At 37.9% G+C, this 25,384-nt stretch overlaps 1 protein-coding gene across 1 annotated transcript; it reads right to left on the bottom strand.

The window, feature by feature from the left end:
- Window positions 1-18,014: 18,014 nt before the first annotated feature.
- Window positions 18,015-19,461, bottom strand: LOC114303199 (RNA cytidine acetyltransferase 1). Its single transcript, XM_028248336.2, has 3 exons — window positions 18,784-19,461; window positions 18,484-18,549; window positions 18,015-18,406 (listed from the first exon to the last, which is right to left on the bottom strand). Exons 1-3 carry the CDS (start codon window positions 18,901-18,903, stop codon window positions 18,182-18,184), a joined length of 411 nt encoding a protein of 136 aa, XP_028104137.2. The 5' UTR covers window positions 18,904-19,461; the 3' UTR covers window positions 18,015-18,181.
- Between the last annotated feature and the right edge of the window lie 5,923 nt (window positions 19,462-25,384).

Raw genomic sequence — 25,384 nt, forward strand, 5'->3', positions numbered from 1 at the left:
CATAACTGGAGGCCATCTCCGGTTGGCTAAGTTCGATCACAATTCGCCCCAACAGCGGGGGCTCCTGGGGTACAAAACTCCCGGCATATGGTGCGGCTGGAGGTGAAGCTGACATTCCGTAGGCGAGATCTGCCACAGACCTCTGGAGATCACCTATCATTCCCATTAGTTCAAAGGTGGTGGGCTCACGAGCCTGATACAACTGGGGGGACCAGACCGGGTGCACAACAGACGACTTGGGTGGATGTGGCATATCCATGTTGGCCTCACTTTGCAGAGTGATCCCTTGATCTAATGCAGTCGTCATAACCATGAACTCTTCTGAATTTTGCGTCGTCATAAGTCCTGCCTCAGCAAGGGGGAACACTGGCTATTCTGTATCAACTCTCCGACTCTCTGAACTAAAAGGAAAAACAAACAACATTTCAGCCCAAACTAACCATCCACAGGTGTAGCCGAATAACTGCACTCTACTGCTGATCACTGTTCCCCAGAATCACTGTTCCCAAAACTGAACCTGATACCCACAGATAACTGATTCTCAACAACACTGATACTGGTGCCCTCGGGTCTAATACTCAACCTTGCAAACTGATATGTGTGTTCCTGTAGAGATATACTCTAAAAGCACATAGCAAGTAAGGAGAACCAAAACACCCCTATGTTGGGGTAGGGTTTCCCTGTCCTATTTTGTCAGGAGCTAGGGTTTCACTACGCACACAGCGGTTTTCAAACAACCTAACATCGGGTAGGCAACCTGTCCTAACTTGGAATGGTCACTATGGATCTGAATATGCACTAGGTCGAATGGTCGAAAAGGGTGCCCCGGTAAAACTGGGGTTTGTGTTCCCATACTGTCAGAGCCCATAGCCGGTCAGCCTTATGGTCATGCCTTGACAAGACAAGCCTCCAGCAAACCGTTCAGGAATGGCCGATGGCAAACACTGTGTTCTTAGGCGCACCAATGCACATGCAATGCAAAGAAACACATAAGCGAAATCAAAACAGGACATCACGAGTTCGAGTCAAGCTCTCTAAAGTCCCCAGCGGAGTCGCCAGAAACTGTAGACGCGCCCGCGAAGGGGCCCTCGCTATTACAGTTCGGACTCGATTTGTGTCACGGTTCTTAATCTTGAACCAAAGAGTCCAAATCCGGCAAATCGTTTTGAGAAACAGATTTTTGAAAAGTAGTGCCAAACATGGACTGCTTTGCCAGATACAGAGTCGCCACCTAAATATTTTAAAATGGGAGAATTTAGGAAACCCTGACTCGGTGCCGAAGGCCACATGTCCGTCATCACCGGAGTTGTCTCGGCTAGGGAGCTTGGGTACGATCGGGGAAGGTCAGCTATGAGCACCCCCTTTCGCCCGGTCCGAAGACCGGCCTCTACTAACCATGATATCCGATTTTGAAAACGTTATGTGTTCTTATTCCGGTTATTAGCCTAGATTTACTATGTGATGCGCACAACATACAAGTATAGACTAGATTGCCTAATTTGGAAATAAGCATTGCATATCCGTTTGTTTTGGAAAATGTTTTGGATTTTGCTACTCGCAAGTAGGCTAAAACACGGATTTCGACGAGTTTTTCCAACTCAAACAATCCAACCTTCACCCACAGGCATTCAAACAGTTTATCACATAAGCATTTAGCCGCATGGCAAGCATACTGTCATGGCAATACTCACACGCATGCGGGATGCTAAAGCATAAATACTTACATCGTACTCCGTGCCAAAACAATAAACTAGTTAGCAAACATGCATGTCCTAGTTCGTGTTAAATTGCCTGATGCAACACACACCGGATGCAATCGAAGTAGGCTCGGCTAACCTAAACATGGCATATGAAATGCGATCAATTGATGCACGTATTCAATTCGGAATCGAAATACAAATGCAGTTAGCGTGATGTACCGAGCCTGATGCATGCAATACGAATGCATGAATGCACGCATGCATTGCATAAGGTATGCTAATTTAAACGTGCCCTAGTACTAACCATCAAAGCGGATAAGTAAAAGGGAAGAAAGACGTGAGGTTGGAAGACATACACACCACTCACGCACACTTATTACAGATTTTCCCTCACTCGGAGGGACCAAATAAATAATACAAATTAATTAACTACGCAAGCTAATTAAATATTACAAATTGCCTAATCAGCTAAGCAAATTAACTAAGACTAAGAAAAGCAGTAAACCGCCTCGGGAGGAGAGCTCGATGCAATGCGTGCTCGGTCCTGTTCGGAAATGCACCGCCATGCATAGGCTGCCTCTGTTTTCCTTCCTTTACTCCTCTAGAGGCTGCCAAAACCTCAGGACTGCTTCCTTGGACATTGGGGAACACCACCGGCTGAATGGAATTGCCACCGGTAGTGGGATGTGGCCACCGGCCATTGGTGAAGCTATCGGCAGAGAAAGGGTTGCCGGCCGGCACTTGACACTGCCGGTCGGCAGAGTGTTCCTGCAGAATCTGCAATTGACAGCAACAGAGGGCAAGGCAAAGCATGGCAGCATAATTCAAGGCATATATGCACCAATCATGTCCCTTATCATGGTAATGACTCAAAAGGACATGTGTCTCGATTCTCGGACCACCAATCACGCATTTCCATGCATGATGGCCCGAAGAGTCAAGTGTGCAATTTTCATGTCAAATGAAATGCAAACCAAAACAAACAATCCAAGGCCCAATTCCTATCACCAATTCAAGGAACAAGGCATGCATGCAAGATGCGATGCAACCTAGGCATGCAAGCTAAGGATGCAACATGGCATGGCAAGACACTTATGCAAGCATACAAGCAAACATGAGGCAATGCAAATGGATGAAAAGATGGACTTAAACATGATTTGGGCAGCTCTAAATAGGCCCAAAACAGTGGCCAAAGTGACCAAAATAAAGGACCAAAACACATACACACATGCACATGTTAAAGGGCCAACACTTAGGCACAAATGAGGCAACTCTCAAACACAATTGAAAGAGGCATAATGTGGACTAATGGCATGCAAAGTAAGCATTGAAAATCATGTTAAGATGGTGTCAAACCAAGCAACAAGATAGGCTAAACATTAGCATGCAAATGGTCCAAGTACTTGAAGCAAGTCAAGGGGACTTGAACCATGGCTAAGCCAACCAAGCCTCACAAGGCTAAGAGGGCTTAAGATAGGTTCAAGACAGACCTAGACTATGCAAAGGGGCCCCCCTAGATGGCATCTAAGTGGCTCAATTTCAAAGCATGCACACTGGCCAAAACATGGAGCATACTACACAAGCTTTCAAAGCATTAAAGAGGCGTCCAAGGTAAACATATAGGCATGTAAATGGGACTGAAATGTCATGGTGGATGGTTCCAAATCACCAAATCAATGCAAAAATGTCATGCTATACATTCACACACTAAAGGCCAACAAGCCGGAATGCAAAGGGGCTATACTAAGCATGCCAAATCTAACCCAAACAACTATGGACAGACCTAAAACATGGCAAAATATGCACAAAAGCTTCACAAGACTAAGCCTAAAACATGCTTGAACAAGGGCTAACAACCTAAGGCATATTAAGGCAATAACAGGGCATTACATGGTGGGTATGCTAAGCATGCATGGTGTACCAAAACCAACAATAAACAGAGGCATATTATGATATAATAGGCTCAAAAAACAGCCAAGGCATGGTCAACATGAAGCTTAGCTAGATGCTCCTTCAAGAGGCCAAAAATGGTCCATTTCAAGGACAACAAGGAGAGGGGGTGCCCCTCCCCTTTTGGAGACTTCAAGGCACCATCTTCACCACTGAAATCCCTTAAGATTTCAGTGGTGAAGAGGCCCAAACACCAAAGTCTCGAAACTCACTCAAAATAGCACAAAATGGGGCCTTTCAAGGCCTAAGAGGGGTCAAACACCCTCAAACCACAAAACACTCTTAATAAACAACCAATAGGGCTAAAAAATAGAACTTTTTGTATTATACACTAAGCTCAAAAACGATTTTAAGATAGGTTGAAATACAATGTAAGATTGGGGAATAAAGAGGCTAGTTTCTTACCCTTGAAGACCCCTTCAACAATGGTGCTCCAACAGCACCTTCTAGGTTGAAAACAGCTACAAATCCTCAAAACCAACCTCTTAGAACCTCAGTAGCTAAGTGAAGGTGAAACACTATGTGTTTGTGTGCAATAGTAAGACACAAACACACTAAAACACACACAAGAGGATGATATAGAGATAGAAAGTGTATGGTTTCTAACCCTAGAACTCAAGAACCCTAAAAATGGCTGTCTAAGCTCTCGAAAATATCTCAAGTGTCTAACCCTTGCAACAAGAGAGAAGACCCTCTCTTATAGAGCTTATTGTCTTGTAAAGCTTACAAGACCAGCTTCACAAGAGGGAGATCCCTCCATACACGTGTATGGAGGGGAGCAAAAAGCAAGACAGCTGTCTTAAAATATCTGCAAAAGCAGATGCACAGTAGTCGGCCGGCCAAAGATGCCATTTTGGCAAAATTGAGTGCCGACCGGCACTAAATAGTGCCGACCGGCAATATACATTGCCGGTGGCAGCAAAAACCAGCTGGTGGCCTCTAGCCACTGCCGGTGGTGTGTGGGGATGCCTCACAAGGCATTCCCTGCCCTTGCAAGGCAAAATGCAAGTGTTTGGTGCAAAACCAGACACTCAACGGTCGAATTCGGAGATCCTGAGGCAAGGTGCGTAGCCGAGACCTCCGGGAACTCCAAACGAACACAAACATGGATGATCACCGAGTATTCAAACGGTGACGTCCAAGTCTTGAGGACGGTCAAAAATGGGGTGTCTACACAAATAAAAACCAAACTACATTACATGCAGAGTGAGTAAGCATGTGCGATAGATACACAAAGCGAGTGTAGTGATAGATACACTAAAATGAACATGTGATGGATACACAAAGCGTGCGTGTGATGGATACACAAAGTAAACGTGTGATGGATACACAAAGCAAGCGTGTGATAGATACACAAAGGGTGAACACAAAGTGTGATAGATGCACTTAGTGAACAAAGTGTGATGGATACACAAAAGGTGAACACAAAGTATGATAGATGCACTAAGTGAATCAGTGTGATGGATACACAAAAGGTGAACACGAAGTGTGATAGATGCACTAAGTGAACAAGTGTGATGGATACACTAAAGGTGAACACGAAGTGTGATAGATGCACTAAGTGAACAAGTGTGATGGATATACAAAAGGTGAACACGAAGTACGATAGATGCACTAAGTGAACAAGTATGATGGATACACTAAAGGTGAACACGAAGTGTGATAGATGCACTAAGTGAACAGTGTGATGGATACACAAAAGGTGAACACGAAGTGTGATAGATGCACTAAGTGAACAAGTGTGATGGATACACTAAAGGTGAACACAAAGTGTGATAGATGCATTAAGTGAACAAGGTATGATAGATACACTAAAGGCGAACACAAAGTGTGATAGATGCACTGAGTGAACAAAGTGCGATGGATACACAAAAGGTGATCACAAAGTGTGATAGATGCACTTAGTGAACAAAATGTGATGGATACACAAAAGGTGAACACAAAGTGTGATAGATACACTTAGTGAACAAGTATGATAGATACACTAAAAGTGAACATGAAGTGTGATAGATGCACTAAGTGAACAAGTATGATAGATACACTAAAAGTGAACACGAAGTGTGATAGATGCACTAAGTGAACAAGTATGATAGGTACACTAAAGGTGAACACAAGGTGTGATAGATGCACTAAGTGAACAGAGTATGATAGATACACTAAAGGTGAACACAAAGTGTGATAGATGCACTAAGTAAACCAAGTATGATAAATACACTAAAAGTGAACACGAAGTGTGATAGATGCACTAAGTGAACAAGTATGATAGATACACTAAAGGTGAACACGAAGGGTGATAGATGTACTTAGTGAACAAAGTATGATAGATATACTAAAGGTAAACACAAAGTGTGATAGATGCAATTAGTGAACAAAGTATGATAGATACAGTAAAGGTGAACACGAAGTGTGATAGATGCACTTAGTATGATAGATACACTAAAGGTGAACAGAAAGTGTGATAGATGCACTTAGTGAACAAAGTATGATAGATACACTAAAGGTGAACACGAAGTGTGATAGATGCACTTAGTGGACAAAGTATGATAGATACACTAAAGGTGAACACAAAGTGTGATAGATGCACTTAGTGAACAAAGTGTGGTGGATACACAAAAGGTGAACACAAAGTGTGATAGATGCACTTAGTGAACAAAGTATGATAGATACACAAAAGTGAATATGTGCGTGATAGATACACAAAATGAGAATGTGTGTGATAGATACACAAAATGAATGAAGTGTGATTGATACACTAAGTGAAGAGAGTGTAATTGATACACTAAGTGAGTGAAGTGTGATTGATACACTAAGCGAGTGAAGTGTGATTGATACACTAAGTGAATGAAGTGTGATTGATACACTAAGTGAATGATCTTAAACGAAACTTCTTTGAATGAACCATACATACAATATCGCCTGGTTGCGCCAGTTTCAAATGAACTGTACATATAATATTGTGCATGAATGAGAAAGAAACTTGATAGGTACAATGCAATACAATGCATGATGTTTAAGGAATGTAATAAACAAACCTAGCGGTGCTTTAGAAAACACCTCATGGGGTGAGTGGTGATGAACTGCTCTACTCTGACAGGGATCTCCCTTCGTGCTCTTCGAACACTTACCTTCAACTCACAGTACAAAGGCTCTGAAATACTGACAAGGGTTCTTCACGTAGAACACTTTGGATGCTGCCTTTCTTCCTGATCATATTCACAACTTTTCCTATTCTCCAATGGGGTGACAAGACTAGGTTGGTTCGGTATCTAGAATTGAGGTGCATACACGCTATCTCAACCTATGGGGCTTCCATATAGATTTCAAGCCGAGGACACGCCTCTGGGTATTTAAACCAGACTTTAGTCTCGAAAATCCCGAACCTTTGTGTTCTAGGCAACAGCCATTCAAACTCTAGTTTCCACCGTCGCAGTTGGTCTCTTAGGAACTCATTGCGAACACAGCCAAGATGCCTCTGGCAGGGAATGATACTCAGGGAGAGCACTTCTGATCGCCATTTTGGCTTGAAGTAGACTTGATCTTGAGCTTGAGGTAGAGGCACACTCATACTTCGGAGCATTAGCAAGACTTGAAGAGGTACACACGGAATGCAATCTCGGAACTTACTGAAGGTAAAACAAACTCAGATGCTTGACATTTCCTCTTTTCTCTTGCTTTGCAGTCTGTAACCCATATAGTTTCAGATAGGTCCTGGCTTTACTGTTCAGACAAGACCTAGGTTGAACCCTGCGGTTTTATGAAAGAACGAATCATGTTTTACACAAATGTAGAGAATGGCACAACACTCTGAGCACAAAACAAATCATTTTGAAATTGAGAAATGAGTTCTTAACCGGGTATTGAGCCTACGACTGAACACAGTGCACCACAACTCAACAAATGAAAACAAAGGCAAAACAATCTAAACACAAACACAGACACTCAAAAACGACTTAAGACAAGAATCGAGATAAAACAAAAAGACACGACACTCAGACGTGCACAGGGAGCCTGTTTCTATGGGTATTGTTTCCCACCCTCTCTCATTTGTGATTCTCACATGACTCGGCCCTCAGGCTCTTTTTTTTTTTTTTTTTTGAAAAAGCCCTTTTCCTCACTTTTTCTCTCAGCGTACATCTCTCTATTCTTCAATCTCTCATTTTTTTATCCCTTCCCTGGGTGGTTGATGGATAAACAATAAGTTGCGGGCTCTTGCCCCTAGCATTCTACTAGATTCTCTTTCTTGTTCACAACAGTGAGTTTTTTCCACAGAGGGGTTGCAATGCGACCAGACGCGCAGCAGATCTGCCATTGACATCGGTTGACGATGCTCCGCTGGGGAGTTTGGACGTGATCAGATCTGTCCGGATGAGGGAGTGGAATACCTTGCTCCATTCCAGTTCGTGCATCGCACTTGGCTTGATACCTTGCTGCTCGAAGGATATGAGAGCTTTCAGCCCTTTTCTGTTAGCTTCCGCTGTGCCCTTCTTGGCGAATAGGGTGCCCTTTTCGGCGAATAGGGTGCCCTTTTCTGCGAATAGGGTGCCCTTTTCTGCGAATAGGGTGCCCTTTTCTGGAAAGTATGGTGCCCTTTCTGGCAAATGCATTGACAACGGGGGAAAGACAGGAAGCCTGACTCAACTGTGCCCCTAGTTCATCATTTTGACCAATTTTTTTTTTTGTTTTGGTTTTCTACTAAAACAATTTTGACTGACATAAGAGTTAGATTAACATGCTTGTTCGATTTTTTGATTTGAAATCATGCAGGTTAGGTTATGAGCACTGAAAATTTTCCTTTTTGGGTCCAAGAAATGGTCCAGTTTTGGAAAAATGGAATAATTTTCGAGAAAATTAGTTAACTTCATTAAAAATTCTCAAAATTGCTTTTACAAATGGCCACTGCTCAACGAATGCCGAATTTACTCTTGAGATGCACAACCTCAGATCCAAAATAATGAAAAATTGCCCTTTGTCTGCACAGCACTACATGGCAACTGAAAGTTGCCCCTAGTCTGAATAGCACCGCAGCACTGCACGGCAACAGAAAGTTGCCCCTAGTCTGAATAGTACCGCAGCACATGGCAACCAGTCCTCACAGTGACAATTACAACCAAATTCTCGAATATAGAGAAGACAAAGACCAGAACCGTCACATGGACACAGTTGAATTTAAAGTGTTTTACGGTTGGATTTCAGACCATGTGCCACAGTATTAGGCCACGGTATTGTTTTCCCTGGGCGAGGGCCTGTGCCATGGTATCAACCCCCGAGCGAGGGCCTCATGACCATGTGCCGCAGTATTATGTCCCCTGGGCGAAGGCCTCTGCTAAGGATACCACAATTACGTTCAAAGAAAATTGGACAATCATACATTCATGCAAAACATAGCATTTCAGGGAACTTGCCATTTCATATCATCAGAAAATAATTAAAGTTAAACATAACTTTATAGAGTTATTACTCACAATAATTGGTCGTCCCCACTAGATGACAAAATGGCACTTCACTTATCCTGAGGCGTGTGACCTACACGAGCACACATACAATTACCCACTTAAAACACACGCTCGAGTTATACATAACTTACTTCGTTCGCTCTTAGTGTGTGTGTTTAGCCAATAACCTCATTACAGAGTTTTAATCATGGCCTAGGAATGCCTGGGGTGGAAAGAGGATACAGTCATGCACTTGAAAACATTTCTCAAATTTTGCTAAAAATGGGGTCCCCGCTCGAGCGTGGCCTTCCCGGCTCGAGCGGACATGCAAGACATGAAGGCTCGCTCGAGCGGAAGTTTCCTCGCTTGAGCGGACTGCAAACTTGACAAAAGTACTGGATGCATGAATTTCACGCTCGACGGACGCTTGATCCGCACTCAAGTGTGAGACTCTGACCTACGCTCGAGCATGAATTCTCGCGCTCGAGCGGACTGTAAAACACAAGAACTTCTGGGTATATGCATTTCACGCTCGAGCATGACTCTCGTCGCTCGAGCGGAAGTGCATGTACTCAGAGTGGACGCTCGAGCGTGAATTTTCCCGCTCGAGCGTGGATCAAATTTCTGGAATTTCCAGATTGATCTTCAAGTACAAAACTCAACCTTAAAAGCTTCAAACTTGATTTTTCTGGGCCGAAACCCCGAAAAACACTTAGAAACTCATAATATAACATGTTTTGAAGGTCATTTCATAAAATCAAAGCCCAAAAGTATGCCAATTGAACACAATTGCAATGTAAGTTTTATGAACAATTTAAAAACATAACATGCATGAGTTCTCATGAACTCCAATTTCCAAAGCTTGATCAAATGCAAGATTCAACTTAAAATCATGATGAGGTTCTAAAGTATAACCATGATATGACCATGCATGTAAGAATTTCATGAAAACAACCTCAAGGTTCAAATATATGTACATGCATGGGTGGGTTAACTCTCAAATCTACTCTTTTAGGCTATTTCTTGACTTAGCCTCTCATTTTCCATGAACCATGCAATGAACAACTTAAATTCACAACCAAGAGGGTGATTTTCCTACCTTAAATCTTGAATTCCAAGTGTGGTAGCTCAATCACGAAATTCTCCTTCAATTTCCCCTAAGTCTCGAGCAAATTCTCTTGTTGAACAAAGTTTCTTCCAACTCTCTCTCTCTCTCTCTCTCTCTCTCTCCCCACGTTTATGACCAAGGAAAAGAACATAATGGTGACCGACATGCAATAGGCATAAGAGATATGGACTTGAGAGAGCCCACTCAATGGCAAGAGTGTAAATAACTCTAGCTAAAGTAATTCAATATCATTTATTCTAATTTAATTGTTCCAAATCAAATTTTAATTAAACCTACCACAAAATTCCATAAATCCTAATTAACACATAACACAAGTCAATTTTCTGAATCGGTCACCGATAGGGCTTTCAATTCGCAAAACATAAATCAAAACCGAACAGATCTTTCTATGCTAGACAAATAGAGACACATCAATAATGCAATACACATGACATTAACTCATGATTTCTTCTTAATCACTTGTTAGGCATACTTAAGCATGAATTAACGTTTATTAAGGGTCAGGGTTGTTACATGGCCTATACAAGCACTACTATTACCATTTTACAGATATTTCGTCCGCGGGAATCGGCATCCATGTATACGTTTGTTTTTCGGGACTTTCACCCTGAACACACAGGCCAATTTAATTTGGTAATACACACATTTTCCAACGTTCACCCATTTTTCTCAAAATCATATACATTTATAATGTATCAAATAAGCAACAATGTTCAATGCACATGGATGAGAAATTAATTTCAATTCACCTAATCCTCATGCAATTTTCACAACAATCATAGTTATCCTCCACTGATAGCCCAAAACAGATATTTCTAAACAGATATACAATCTCTAGTACAGATAAACTTTCCAAAATTTAAGATGTGAGCAATAATGCATATCTAACTCCACCATCCATATCAGTATCCATCCAATTTTATATTTCCAACATCAATTCCATTTATTTATACAAAACAATTACTTAAGGCGTTTAGGGCAAAATCCTTTTTTCTTCCAAAATCCATTTCAAGTATGAAATCAATACTTTAGTCACAACTCACGCTCATTTCCACTCTTGAAACCATTTTCCATACATCCATTTGAAAATCCCTCTTTTAATTTTAAACCAAAGCCCTAGATTTGTTCAAAATCCTCCAAAATCATAATATTGTTTTATAAAAACAAATATTTAAGTTAAAAGCATACAAGAGTGTAGAGAATCCCTACCTCAAAGCTAGAAGACCAATGAGAGAGTGGAGGAACCTCAAGGAAGCCAAATCCAACTCTATTTGGATGAAAACGAAGCTCTAGGTGAGCTTTACCTCTTTTTACAAAGGGAGTAGGGTGGAGAAATGGGTAGATCTTGGTGTATTTGTAGAGAGAGAATAAGTTCTAGAGAGAGAAGCTCTAGATTTAGGTTTTTGAAATGTTTAGACAGAGTGACAAAAAAGTGATATAAAAAGTGACTTTTATGGACTGATATACGCACAATCCGCTTGAGCGCTAGAAGTGATGCTTGAGCATCTAGACACAAAAATCATTACTGCTCGAGCGCAGAAAGTGACGCTCGAGCATCAAGACACAATGAAAAAGGGGTCACCGCTCGAGTGCAGGAAGTGACGCTCGAGCATAGAATACACACTCTCAGTAGTTTTACAGATAGAAGGCCAACGCTCGATCGCCATAAAGGCCACTCGAGCCAAGACCGCTCGAGCGCAAGAAGTTTCGCTCGAGCGTAGAATAACACTTTCCAGTAGTTTTGCAGACCTGCAAAAGTACTAAAAATTCAGAAAGCTCGCTCAAGCACAAGAAGTGACGCTCGAGCGGAGAAGTAAAATTTTGAGCAACAAAAGTTTGAAAACCAAGCTACCAACCTATTCCAAATGCAACAATACAACCCACGAGCCAAACTCAAGGAGGTATTAAGGGAAATAAGACATGAACAACAATACGAAACTATGAAACCCGAGTCCAAAATAACAAATGGATCAGGTCTAAATCGGAGTCGCTATAGAGAGAGTGTTATCTTTAATATCCTAATTAATTGCCACATCACTTGGTTTGGAAATTGGGTCTAATTTTTGGTTTTCAATAGTAATTGTCAATTAATTTTGATCGCTGTTAAATAAGATAATGGTGAAGATAATTAAAATTTCACAGTTTTACATGTAACAAAAGGTACAAATGTTGAAAACTTACGAAGATATGTGTAAGACTGTTACAAGATAACCTAATTACAATTTCACACACACAAAAAAATTCCGTACTTGAATTTTTGTCAACTCCAACTTATTATATGTAGCTTAATATTCTCACAGATCTATGTCAAAAGTTGCATCAAAATAATTTGAATAAATTATTGAACCGGACATCTAATTTTGGACCACATGACTCCATATCAAAATGTAAGTTATTAATTTTTAATCTTCATTAAAAAAAAAATTCAATGTATATCTACATTCATTGTCTTCGTATATAACACAATCAATCATGTCAATTATAGTAACAAAAAACTAAAGTTAGTCTCTTTATAGCTTTTTCATTTGAATGGCGTAAATTCTTATTCAAATCTTTGTTCAATAAATTAAATAATACTAATTTGTTCAAATTGTTATATATTTTATTGCAGGATTTGCAATTACATTCTCAAGCTCATGCCACCAAAGTTACATTTTCTATGGATTCATCATATATCATTTTTTTAATATGGTCATATATTTTGTAAAATATTAGACTGCTTTTTAAAATATTTGTAAATATTTTCAGTTTGATTGAAATTATTGTTAATGTTGTTCTCTAATTCTAATTTTATTTCCTATATCTTTCTCACAACATTATTTTGATGACTTTTTCCAAGTGACACATGCATCATGTGTGCCCAGCCTCTAATATATACAATGATAAAAGCACCTAATAATTTAGTGTAATTTACCAGAGATCTTTACCACTTTTTTAAAGTCCATGGATTTCCCACAATACGTGGGCTGGTAAAAAAAAAAAAACCTTTAATACAATAATAATTTTTCCGATTCGGGTGACAATCTGCTATAAAACCATATTATGAATTCTATGAAAAAATTCCCCTTCAAATTACATATATGGGAATTTTTGAATTTTTATTTTTTTTGTAAAAAATAGAAAGCTAATTATATATATACACATACATGTATCATTTGTGTATGAGTTTAGTTGTAAATTTTATTTTTTGGCTTCTTGTTTTTTGTATTTTTTTTTATCTTTATTGAACTTTTTTCATTTTTTTTTTTTACTTTTAAAAAGTAAAATATATGTGAAATTTTTTAAAAAAAGTTCATTAAAGAAAAAAATACAAAAAAAAAAAGGTGGAAAAGATGATATGTTAGTCATTAAACTCAATAAAAATTTGACCGTATTGGATAGGGGCAAAATGTATTGTTTTCCATCTAAACTATCTATTTATTTTTGATAAAAAAATTGATAAAAAATAATATTTTAATGATTAAATTTAATATAAAATGATATTTTAGACATTTATACACTATTAAAAAAGAGAATTTTTGAGTCAGCTGAGTACCATAAGAATAAATATATTTGTTGTCACAAAAATTTTTGAGACGACATGGCAGCATCCAAATAAGAGATGAGACTAATGGGGTTGCAAAATTTTTAGTCAGCATGAATGTCGTGGCCAATTATTAGAGATGGCAAACTATACTTTTTAAGATAGCAAATTGTGGATGCAAAAAATGATACAAACATGTTCAGATTTTTAACGACAAATTTATCATTGTTGCTAAAATTCTTATTACGTCAGTATATTACAATCGTTAAAATAAAAAAATAACTAATTTTTGTTTCTTACAATAATTTATATATATATATTTTTATGTATCTTCACAATCCGTAAATCATTAATTTTGATTCCATTCATTTGCATTCCAATAATAATTAAAAAATAATTACATCAATACACATTCATTCACATCCAAGCAAAATATTAACAAAAATACACGTCCATCCATTCATTCACATTCAAAAGTATTTAAAATGTGAATTTAATTAATACAAACCAAGTAATATCAATGTTGCAAATATTAACACTGCTGGAAAATACATATTTAGCGGCGTTTTAAAAACGCCGCTATAAGTGACATAAACGCCTCTAATTGTTTTTGCGACGTTTAATACCAAACGTCGAAGACGCTGCCGTCGCTATAACTTTATGACGTTTGAAAAACGTCGCTATATTAGTAGAGGCGGCGTTTTTAAAAACGCCGCCAAATGTCCTATCCTAACAGTATTGCGCTATCACTATGGTTTTAGTGACGCTTTTAAAACGCCGTCATAGATTTTTTTAATTTTAAAAAATTCCAACCGTTAATATAATAGTGGCATTTTTAAAAACGCTGTGTTATCTTTTCTTTTTTTTTGGGAAAATTATGCTAATTTTATGTGATTGAACTAAAAGAATACCTATAATAAAACTAAATAGCACTAATATCAAATAATAACTCCCATTCAAATAGCAAATGCAACATTAATTTACTTTCCCATTCAATTTAATAACAAATCACCATTACCCACAAAATAACATATACAAAAATTAAATTCACAATTTTCAATCAAAAAATTACTACTTTATATACAAAGTCACAAAATAACATTACCCTTTTTTCTCTCTTACCACTCCCCCATTTAACACAAAAAATAAGAAAGCGAACCAAAACACCCAACCCCCAATCAAATTAGAGGGAAAAAAGAAAGAAATAAAAAAAGAAGGAAAAAAGAAGAGAAATAAAAATCTAAAGGAAAGCCCCATCCATCCTTCACCGTCATTCTGAATCGCTCTCCATGTTGCTTCCCATGGCCTTCAATCCTCTCGGTCTGTGCCAATCATAAAACATAATAATAAAAAAAACAAAGCCAATAAAAGATGTGCAGTGAATAGATAACAAAAATAAATATAAGAAGTTCAAGCTATTGAATGTTATTTTAAATAGTCACATTTGGTCAAATTAACCTTGGGTATTTCAAACTACTAGAAAGTACACAATCCCATGTCATACTCAACGTAATATTTCTCTGAAAAAAGAAAAATAAGCTAAAATATTCTAGTACAAAAAAATGCATAAAATATTCTACTTCAATTAATGCACAAATTACTTAAAATGGAAAGTTATCCTAAAGTCACACCTCCGTTCAATCAGAATAGAAGAATTTTCAGTTTTAACGGTTGACCACTGTTTTTTAAAAATCTTATTTTAACAGCTGACCCACTCTTTTTAATGTAGAATAAGTGAAATAACTACATACCAAAGGTATGTATTCTACACTCAAAACATAATAAATGACCATACATGAGGAAGAATACCACGCTGAAGAGGGAGCTCAGTAGATGCAAAAAGACCAATTGCTAATGTGACTGTACGTGCAAACTCTTCTCGAACTCTCCAGCTTTTGTGTCCAAGCATAAGACCCTGCTCTCTTGACAATGAGAATTGGTGAAGAAACCTAAGACAAACAATCATAATTCATAAACCAAGTGCATTTTTATTTTTTTGTGGTTTACCCTTTTTCTTCCACAAATATGTCAATAGACTAAGAACGAAGCTTAACATGGCACAATGCCAGTATGATCTACACAACGAGACAAACAAAAGAAATCTAACAAACCAGCAATTCTGTTGAATAACACCCCCCCTCTTGCTGTGATATACTATATCATCCCGTATATAACAGTTTCATACCTTCTAGCCACTATTACCAGACAAAATCAACATCAGCTGACTTGAGAAAGTTCAAAAAAAAAAAAAAAAAAAAAAAAAAAAAAAAACCAAAATCTCAGAAAATTCAAGATATTTAAATCAAATCAAAAGATTTAATTCGAAATCCATGATTCAGCAGATATATACAGCAGTGCACTTTAGTTAAGTTCAATTCCAAATATCAAAGAAATTAAAACAAGCAATACCTATACGCAATTAACACGAATTTCAGTTCACCGAAATTCAACTATAAAAATAAAAATATTATAATCAACAAACACTGGAATTCACTCCCAAAAAATAAAATAAACTATATTTAGATTTACAAGTTTCATTATTAATGAATATCACTACAAGTCTACAATAATGATGATTCTGAGATTGTAGACAGTGGTGTACTCACCTTAGTAGACGATGCTAGCGGCGGTGGAGCTTCGAAATCGGTAGAGAGAGAGAACTTCGACATCGCAATCGCTCTAAGATGAATCACCAAGCTAAAGTAGGAACCCCATTGTTCTTTTTTGTCTCCTGCAAATAAAAGACACATAAAACAAAACATTAGAGTGAAATCAAACAAAAATTCTGCTGGTGTGCAATGTTGATAGCCAAGTGATTGAATCATTGTGTCCCTGTCTGAGGATGGCAGAGTGTGCAATGTTGCAGGTCATCTGCTGCAAGAAATGTAAGAAGTAACGATTAACAGGGGTATTCTTAAACTTACCAACTATGGAGCTTGTGATGCTTGCTTCTTCTCCCACTTTCCAAATGGAAGGTCAAACTTTAAATTGGTTTACCTTAGAAGAATGCATTGCTTGAACTCCCACATAAGACTTCCTAAAATGTTGAAAGAAGACCAGAACAGCAAGATCAAGTCTTTGCTTGGTTACTTCGCCATATCTCTGACAAGTGCAAGAGAATATTAAGGACGATATACATAGCATAATGATAAAAGACGAGGGCTAGATGAAACAAAGAAGGGCAGGTTTTACTTTGAATAAATTTAAAACACCCTTTCCTTGCCTCTTCTAACCAATTAAACCTTGCTGCATAACTCCAAAACCAAACCCTTTGTTACACCAATTTTGCTGTTACACCAATCTTCTCCCTGAAACCAGGAAATTTCAGTCAATGAAATAGGTGAAACAGTTGACAAGAAATAAAATAGCATAAAATAAGTCAACCTTTACTCCAAGTCCCAGAGCTAGAATAAGATTTTGAATCTCTTCATTCTTGTACATTGCTACTTCATCCCTTCTTTCAATGTTCAAAATTTTACCCCTTAAGGGAAGAACAGCCTGCATCAAGCCACCACAATCTTTCTGCGGTGATTATTTTTATACATTTCCTGAAGAATGAAGCAGTTAGGACATCTAATGATTGATAAAATTCAAAGTAGAAAGCGGAGATATCTCCTGTAAATTCTATCAATTCAGAGAACCATCACCATTTCCATAAAGTGGGCCAGATCAATGTAACTGTAGCTACAGGAAAATATTATGCATGCAGAGCAGAGTGAACAACACAATAAAGAGAGATAAACAACCAAATTGACACTGAGCAGCTCGGATTTCAGTACTACTTCCTGATCAACATAATAACAACATAATACAATCCCTATAATCATGACAACAATGACTGCAACTTAAACAATTAAGCCAGGTGTTGAAGATGTAGGGTGTTCGAGCTTGATTTAAACTAAAGTGAGGTTGCCAACCTCCTTGGGGCAACCTTGGGGCAATTTTGCACTCCATTTTTATGTTTGGTCGAGTAAAAATGAAATCTATATTAAAAATATCATTCACCAATCTAAGTAGTGACCATTCCATTAGGAAGCCAAAGAATATTCATTCCATTCCTGCCTAAAATTCTAGCAAACCAAACACTGGCTCAAGTCTCGATCATTAAGTTCAGCCAAAAGAACTAAACGTATGCCCCAAATGTCTCTTCTTCAATTGAAGCAAATGCTACCACTTGTGTGAGCAGGAATGAAAACTTCACTAAATTAAATATCATGTGCATTTACACATAAATAACACTAACTAGGTATGCACACCCCATAATTGTTGTGCTGTTAAAATGAAAGAAATTACAAAATTTTAATAATATAGGAATAGTAAAAAATGAGACAAAATGTGTTCATACCAAATCACGTATACACTTTATATAATAGTATAAATAGTATATTCAGTAATAATCTATTAAATATGGAAGTACTCAAACAGTAACTTCTTGATTGGATGCAATTCATAGATTGCTTTTCCTTTTCCTCTTTCTACTTTCAGCAGTTTTGCTGTTTTTACCAACTTTCTCCTTTTTCCTACTGTTGGACTTCACGCTTACAAGGCCGCTGCGAGATATTGTTGTGCAACTTCGAAGAGCTTGTTCAAATCCTGCTTCCCGATCTGCAATAGAATATTGTTGCAGCGACTCCAAATCTAACAGCCCCACATTCTCAATTTTCATCTTTTCCTGAATGTCAAGTGTATATTACATGATTAGTCCGAGCATATGCCACCACCAAGTTTGTTTTACAAAACATGACTCACCATTACTTGCTTCGCGCCATCATTAAGATCATCATCCACTGATATGCTATGAGGCATCAATGAAACCTAATTGTAAAATCCAAAGAAAGAGTATGTGAAATAGTGATGAACCAACCTCGCAGAAAGAAACTTCTAGAAGTGTCTAAAAATTACATGAAGCTCCCGTAAGACAGAAGGAAACAATGTAAAAAACATTTTATTTAAAGTAAGTCACATCTCACAAACTATGTTAGGCATGCCAGAGGAGGTTTTAATCAAAGCATTGGGATTTCATAAGATCATAAATTAATACTTGCTTACCTCCCTTTCTTGAGGGAAACTTGAGTCAAAATCTTTGGTTAGAACATCATATAAATACTTGTTGATTTTTGTCATAATTTTCCGGAACAATGACAATGCTTGCTCCCTTTCTATCTTCATCACTCCTTGTTATGTAATGAAAGCAATTGAACTACAACTTCAGGTCAACCACAAAAGGAAAAGAAAAGAAAAAGAAAAAAAAAATGTAAACTAAGCTCAGCCTTGTCCCAACTAAAAATGCAAAAGAAAGAAAAAGCGCACACCCCAATGTAACAATAGACATATGCAGTTCAATCCAACAAAATGCATGCAGCATCAAGTTCTCAGAAAAAACAGGGGCACAACCATGTTCTTAGCAAAAACAGTATCGCATGCTCCCAAAGATTTGAACATTCCCTTTACACATCATATTTATAAAAATAAAAAAGATAAAGAGGTCGCGCTTAGTGCACAAAGCTTCTGCTTACAGCAAGGTTGGGAGAGGTAGTAGGGGCGAACTTACCCTCATTCTTTTCTTTCATTTATTTATTTAAAGATTAAAGAGCTACATTTTCAATATTGCTTCTAATGAGATGAGAATATCGACAAAAACCTTCCCTTGTAATGCTTGTGCAAAGGCTTTAGATTAGAGGCATTACCACTAGCAATAGCCACAAAATTAGGTAATTTAGGGACCCACTACACCAGAAAAATAAATCAAATCAATATCAAAATTGAAACCCAAACGATGTAATGAAAAATGGAGAATTTGTTGCAATTGATATCACATATTTGACAGGCAAACATACAACAGAAACTAAGTTACAAAGATAGATGAGTGATAGAAAAAAAAAAAAAAAAAAAATCAAATTGAAGTCAATACCCAAATTAACCAATAGACAAACTGCTAATCACTACTGAGTTCTCCAATTAATGTTTATCATCCAAATAAACCATAACATATTTTGATACATAGAAATTGACGTAATGGTGAATGTATCCTCATATTTAGAAGCATTACAAACAAAAGAATATAGCTCCAGAAAAGAAAGAGAAACCAAATTCAATTAGATTCTCATCAGTATATACTATATTGAGTAAGAAAAACATCCTTCCTCTATTTCTTTTTTCTGAGATGCTTTTGAGTCTAATCTCTATGCAATATAAAGTAAGTGCATGCCAAAAAAGGCATAGAGAGCTGCAACAAAAAAATTATAACTTCTTACATGTATTACTAGCACAAGAAATCTAGCAGCAATACTAAGTTTGCAAAATCATTTGCAAAAAGAAAGGTTAAAGAGTAATGTGAGCCAGGAAGAGCCTTACAACAATTGGATATCATGCAAGTGGAAATGACAAATATTCTATCAATGCAATTGAAACTCAACAATAGAAACAGAAGCAAATTTAAAGGGGTATGCACATGAGATGAAAATAGGGTGTATAAATTTCAAATTAACAGGGATGAGAGAAAATTAACGAGTGAAGCAAAATAATAATAATAATAATAATAATAATAATAATAATAATAATAATAATAATAATAATAATAATAAAATGACCTCAAATTAACTGTATTTTCAATGAACACATTTATCAATAAACATGGCATTCAAACTATCAATTCCCAAACAATGAACAAAAAGCTAACACAGAGTTGTTCAATACAGATCTAAACAAGATCAAAACCAGAACAAACATGTAAACAAATATATTCGAACTTACCTCCAATGAGAAAGTTAGGGTTTCTTTTCTCACAGGAGTTGATTTTTTCCGTCACTGCCGATCAATGATTGGATCATTCGAGAGCCTGAAAACAAAATAAAGATGATTATTCAATCAATACATAGAGATACATATATAAATTCATATATATACTTGTATAGAGAGATTTTTAGGAGAAAAAAATTATCCAAAAAAAAGTACAGATCATGTGTACGTAAAGAATGAGATTGTGCGAGAGAGACAGAGATCCAGAGAGATTGAGGGATCGAGAGAGAAGGAGACAGACAGAGATCGAGACAGAGATTGAGAGAGAGAAGAATCGACGAAACTGAGATCGGATTGAAATCGAAATCGAAATCGTGCATATGGTTAGTAGACGATGCAGATGCAGATGCAAATGGTGATGGCGGTGGCAGTGGAGCTTTGAAATCGAAATCATTCTGAGATTGGATCGACCGAATGATGGATCACCGAGCTGAAGAAGGTTGAATCAAGTTGAAGGAACTGAAGGGTTTAGAGAGAGAGAGAGAGAGTGAGAGAGATTTGAGGGATCGGTTTCTTTGAGACTCTAGGGTTTTTCTCAGATTCAAATAAGTTGTGAGAGATTTGAGGGTTTGAAGAGAGAGAGAGAGAGAGAAACACTGTAACACATTTGAAGGCGCTTTTCAAACGACTTCATTACTTAAACGGTACCGTTTTAATAAAAACAAAATGTGACGTTTATAAAACGTCGTTAAATATTAAAAATAGTGGCGTTTAAAAAAACGCCGTTAAATAAACGCCGTTATATCATATATTTCCTGTAGTGTAAGTACAAACTTATCTAAAACTTAAAAAATTAGATGACAACCAAAAATATAAACATGCAATTAAAATATTCTTTTCTCATCAGTTTTACTAATGAAACTAGACGAATGATTTAAATTAACAAAAAAAAAATCAAAATATTATATTTAAATTGGTACAATTAAAAATTGTTACAAATGTCAAACTCTGAGTATTTTTTATTTTTTAATTTTTTTTTTGTTGCCAAAATGGTTCTGGACCAACCATAATTGTTCAATTGCTTGCACACTAAAACTTTATATCGGATTTCTTTTCATACTCAAAAACTGTTAGTAAGATGAACCTAATTTTCGAAGTCTAACCTAATTTTCTAGACCACATGTTCTAAGGATATCACATGATCTGAAGATATATACATATATTGTGACGCCCTCAAAATAATACATAAAACCCATCACGTTAGACATGTATCGATATAAAAGAAACCAACTATTTCTATTCATCAGAGTAATCCTTACAACTGTATTACATGTTAACAACAAAAGCAAATGCCCTATGGGCTTAAAGCGTTCCAAGTTAACACTTGGTTACAAAAAGAAAGAGTACTAACTCAATACATATTAAGCCCTTGGCTTGAATTTACATGTAATACATCAAAATAAACAAAAAAAAGAGTCTTCAACTCTCATCATCATCCAAGCTAAGTTCTTGGAGGTAGCATACTACTTGTACCTGAAAATAATGTCCCATAAAGGGTGAGCCAACGCCCAGTAGAGATATGCTAAACACAGTACGAGCAATGACTAAGACATTAGCAATTGATAAATGTTCAATTTCCATAAATCAATTCATAACCCATTTCCATTTCATGACAACCATGTTCATATTTCATTTCAATTTCCATTTCTTATCAATTTTACAATTTACATCAACGGCTCAGAACCTGGCCAACCATTTCTATGAGACAGTGACTCATATTAGACATTTCCCATTTTTCAATAGATAAACATATTAGTTGTATCAACATCTCAACAGATAAGCATACAAGCTGTATCCACATTTCAACAGATATGCATATTAGCTATATCAACACTTCCAACGATAAGCATATGAGTTGTATCAACACTTCCAAAGATAAGCATATGAGCTATATCAATACATTATCTGACAAGCATATGAGCTGTATCAGTGGAGTCCATCCCCTATCTCCTCCCAAACAACATCCGGTTTAGAGGTCCATCCCCTATCTTCCCCTAAACCGTGGAGTACATCCTCTATCTCCTCCCACACACACAATGTATATACACAAAGGTCATATACACAATCAATCAATACATAACGTTAATGTATTCTATCAACCGTCATACTCTATGACATATCAAATTGATTAGTTTTAGTTTGCCTAATCGTCATGCATTGTCTACAACAATCAAACTACCCTCCACCGGTAGCCCAAGCAATGATTTCTAAACAGATAATAAAAGCTCCAACAGATAAAATATCAACATTTTCAAAAGTGAGCGATTAACAAATCTAACTCCACTATTCAACCATATAATGAGGCAATTTCATTATTTCCAACTCAATTCCATATAACCATCATTTTCTCGAATTAATCATATCAATTAATTTATACAACCAATTAGTGTTTTCTAACCCATTTCCCAATATTGACCCAATGGTCTATATTTCAACAACCAACATCAATAACACCATTTTGAAACCCTAAGTCCCAAAATTTTTCCAACTTCAACACTTTATCAAAACAACCAAAAATCCAGGTCAAAGACCATAAGAGTGAGTAGGAATCCCTATCTCAAAAGTTGACACCCAACGAAGAAGATGATAAAAATGAAGTTGCTCCAAATCACAAGTTTCTCGGAGCAAAAGATAGCCCTCGACAATCAACAACTTTTTTGTAAAGGCCAAAGGTGAGGAAACAACTCCTACTAGATCAATACCTAGAGAGAAGGCAAGGTTCTAGAGAGAGAAGCTCTCAAATGGCGCTTTGGAGAAGAAAAAGAGAGAGAGTGTGAATGTAAAAAGTGATTTTAAAATGCCCAGCTGTTAACTGATATACGACATTCCCGCTCGAGCGGAGAACACAACGTTCAAGCGTCAAGAACAAAAACTAGGTCCGCTCGAGCGCAATAAGACCCGCTCGAGCGCCAAGACACAAGAATAAAGCACATCCGCGCGAGCGCGAAAACCAGTCCGCTCGAGCGTAGATTTCCCCCTCCCAGAACTTACATCCAAAGGTACTACCCGCTCGAGCGCTAAAGTACTCGCTCGAGCGCCACCGCTCGAGCGTAAAGAAACCCGCTCGAGCGTAAAAATCACACCTGTAGAAGTTTTGCAGGGACACGAAAAACTGGGAGCGTGCAATCTCCGCTCGAGCGCAAAAGGACCTGCTCGAGCGGACCTCCTAAAATCTGGGCAACAAAGAATTGAAACCAAAGCCTAACCAACCTGTAACAACTCTGTCCAATACATCCTAGAACTCAATCAAGTGGAATTAAAGGATGACAACAAGGTGTACCACTACCAACATCACGGAATCGAGTCCGGAATACAACAGAACAGTAAAGGGACAATCGGGATTGCTATAACCTCCCCCCTTAAAGAATTTCGTCCCTGAAATTAAATAGAAGTTTTTCAAAAACAAGATTTTCTCAATTCTCAACAATATTACGACATAATATTAAACAACCCGACCCATTACCGGTCAATCCCATCTCTTTTCAAGAGGCATAACACATTATTCATAGCAACCTGCATTATCAACATGCATTCTTTTGAAATTTACCAATTTCAACTCATTTTGCACAATTTCATAGTACATGAAACATTATCATCATGCTTGCATTTCCACAATATACTTAGCATACGCAATGTTAAAGCAAACTTCCAATAACCAAAACATTCACAATGTTTTACAACTTAAGACACATGCAATGTTCTTAAAGTTCAACGATATTACAAAATTACCAATACATGGTTACACATCAACAAACAAGTCCGGATATTTCTCGCGGACTTCCAACTCACGTTCCCAAGTGGCTTCCTCCACTCCGTGATGTTTCCACAAAACCTTCACCAAAGGAATGGTCTTGCCACTCAGGACCTGATCCTGCATATCCAAGACCAGAACCGGTCTCTCCTCATACGAGGCATCCTCATCTACCTCCATGTCGGTCCAATCTAACACATGGGACGGGTCCTGTTCATACTTCCGAAGCATACTCACATGAAACACGTCATGCACTCCGGACAACTGTGGCAGTAAAGCTAAACGATAAGCAACCTCGCCAATCCTCTCAAGGATCTCAAAGGGACCAATAAACCGAAGGGACAACTTTCCACTCTTCCCAAACCTCATCAAACCTCGCCTAGGTGATATTTTCAGGAAGACATGATCACCTACCTCAAACGCCAAAGGCCTCCTCCTACGGTCGGCATAACTCTCTTGGCGACTCTGGGCTGTAACAAGCCTCCTACGGATAAGCTCAACTTTCTCCGTCGTCTCCCTAACCAACTCCAGACCCAACAAAGGTGCATCACTCACCTCGGCCCAACACACTGGAGACCTACACGGTCGGCCATACAAGGCCTCAAACGGTGCCATACCGATGCTAGACTGAAAACTGTTGTTGTAGGCAAACTCCACCAAAGGCAAGTGCCTCTCCCATGTCCCACTAAAGTCAATGACACAACCTTGAAGCATATCCTCAAGGATCTGAATAGTACGCTCGGACTGCCCGTCAGTCTGAGGGTGATAAGCCGTACTAAATGTCAACCTAGTGCCCAAGGCACTCTGCAAGCTCTGCCACAACCTAGCAGTAAAACGAGGATCTCTATCTGAGACGATCGTCACTGGGACCCCGTGCAATGTCACTATGTCCCGAATATACAAGCCGGCGAGATGATCTACCGAATCTCTCATGCGCATAGGAATGAAGTGTGCCGACTTAGTCAACCGGTCTACAACCACTCAAATGGCATCACTACCCCACTGAGTCCTCAGAAGACCTACAACGAAGTCCATAGTGACATGCTCCCACTTCCACTCGGCAATAGGCAAGTGTTGCAACAAACCTGCTGGCCTCTGATG

Source organism: Camellia sinensis, chromosome 11, assembly GCF_055761805.1.
Source record: "Camellia sinensis isolate YWXY chromosome 11, ASM5576180v1, whole genome shotgun sequence".
Lineage (NCBI taxonomy): Eukaryota > Viridiplantae > Streptophyta > Magnoliopsida > Ericales > Theaceae > Camellia > Camellia sinensis.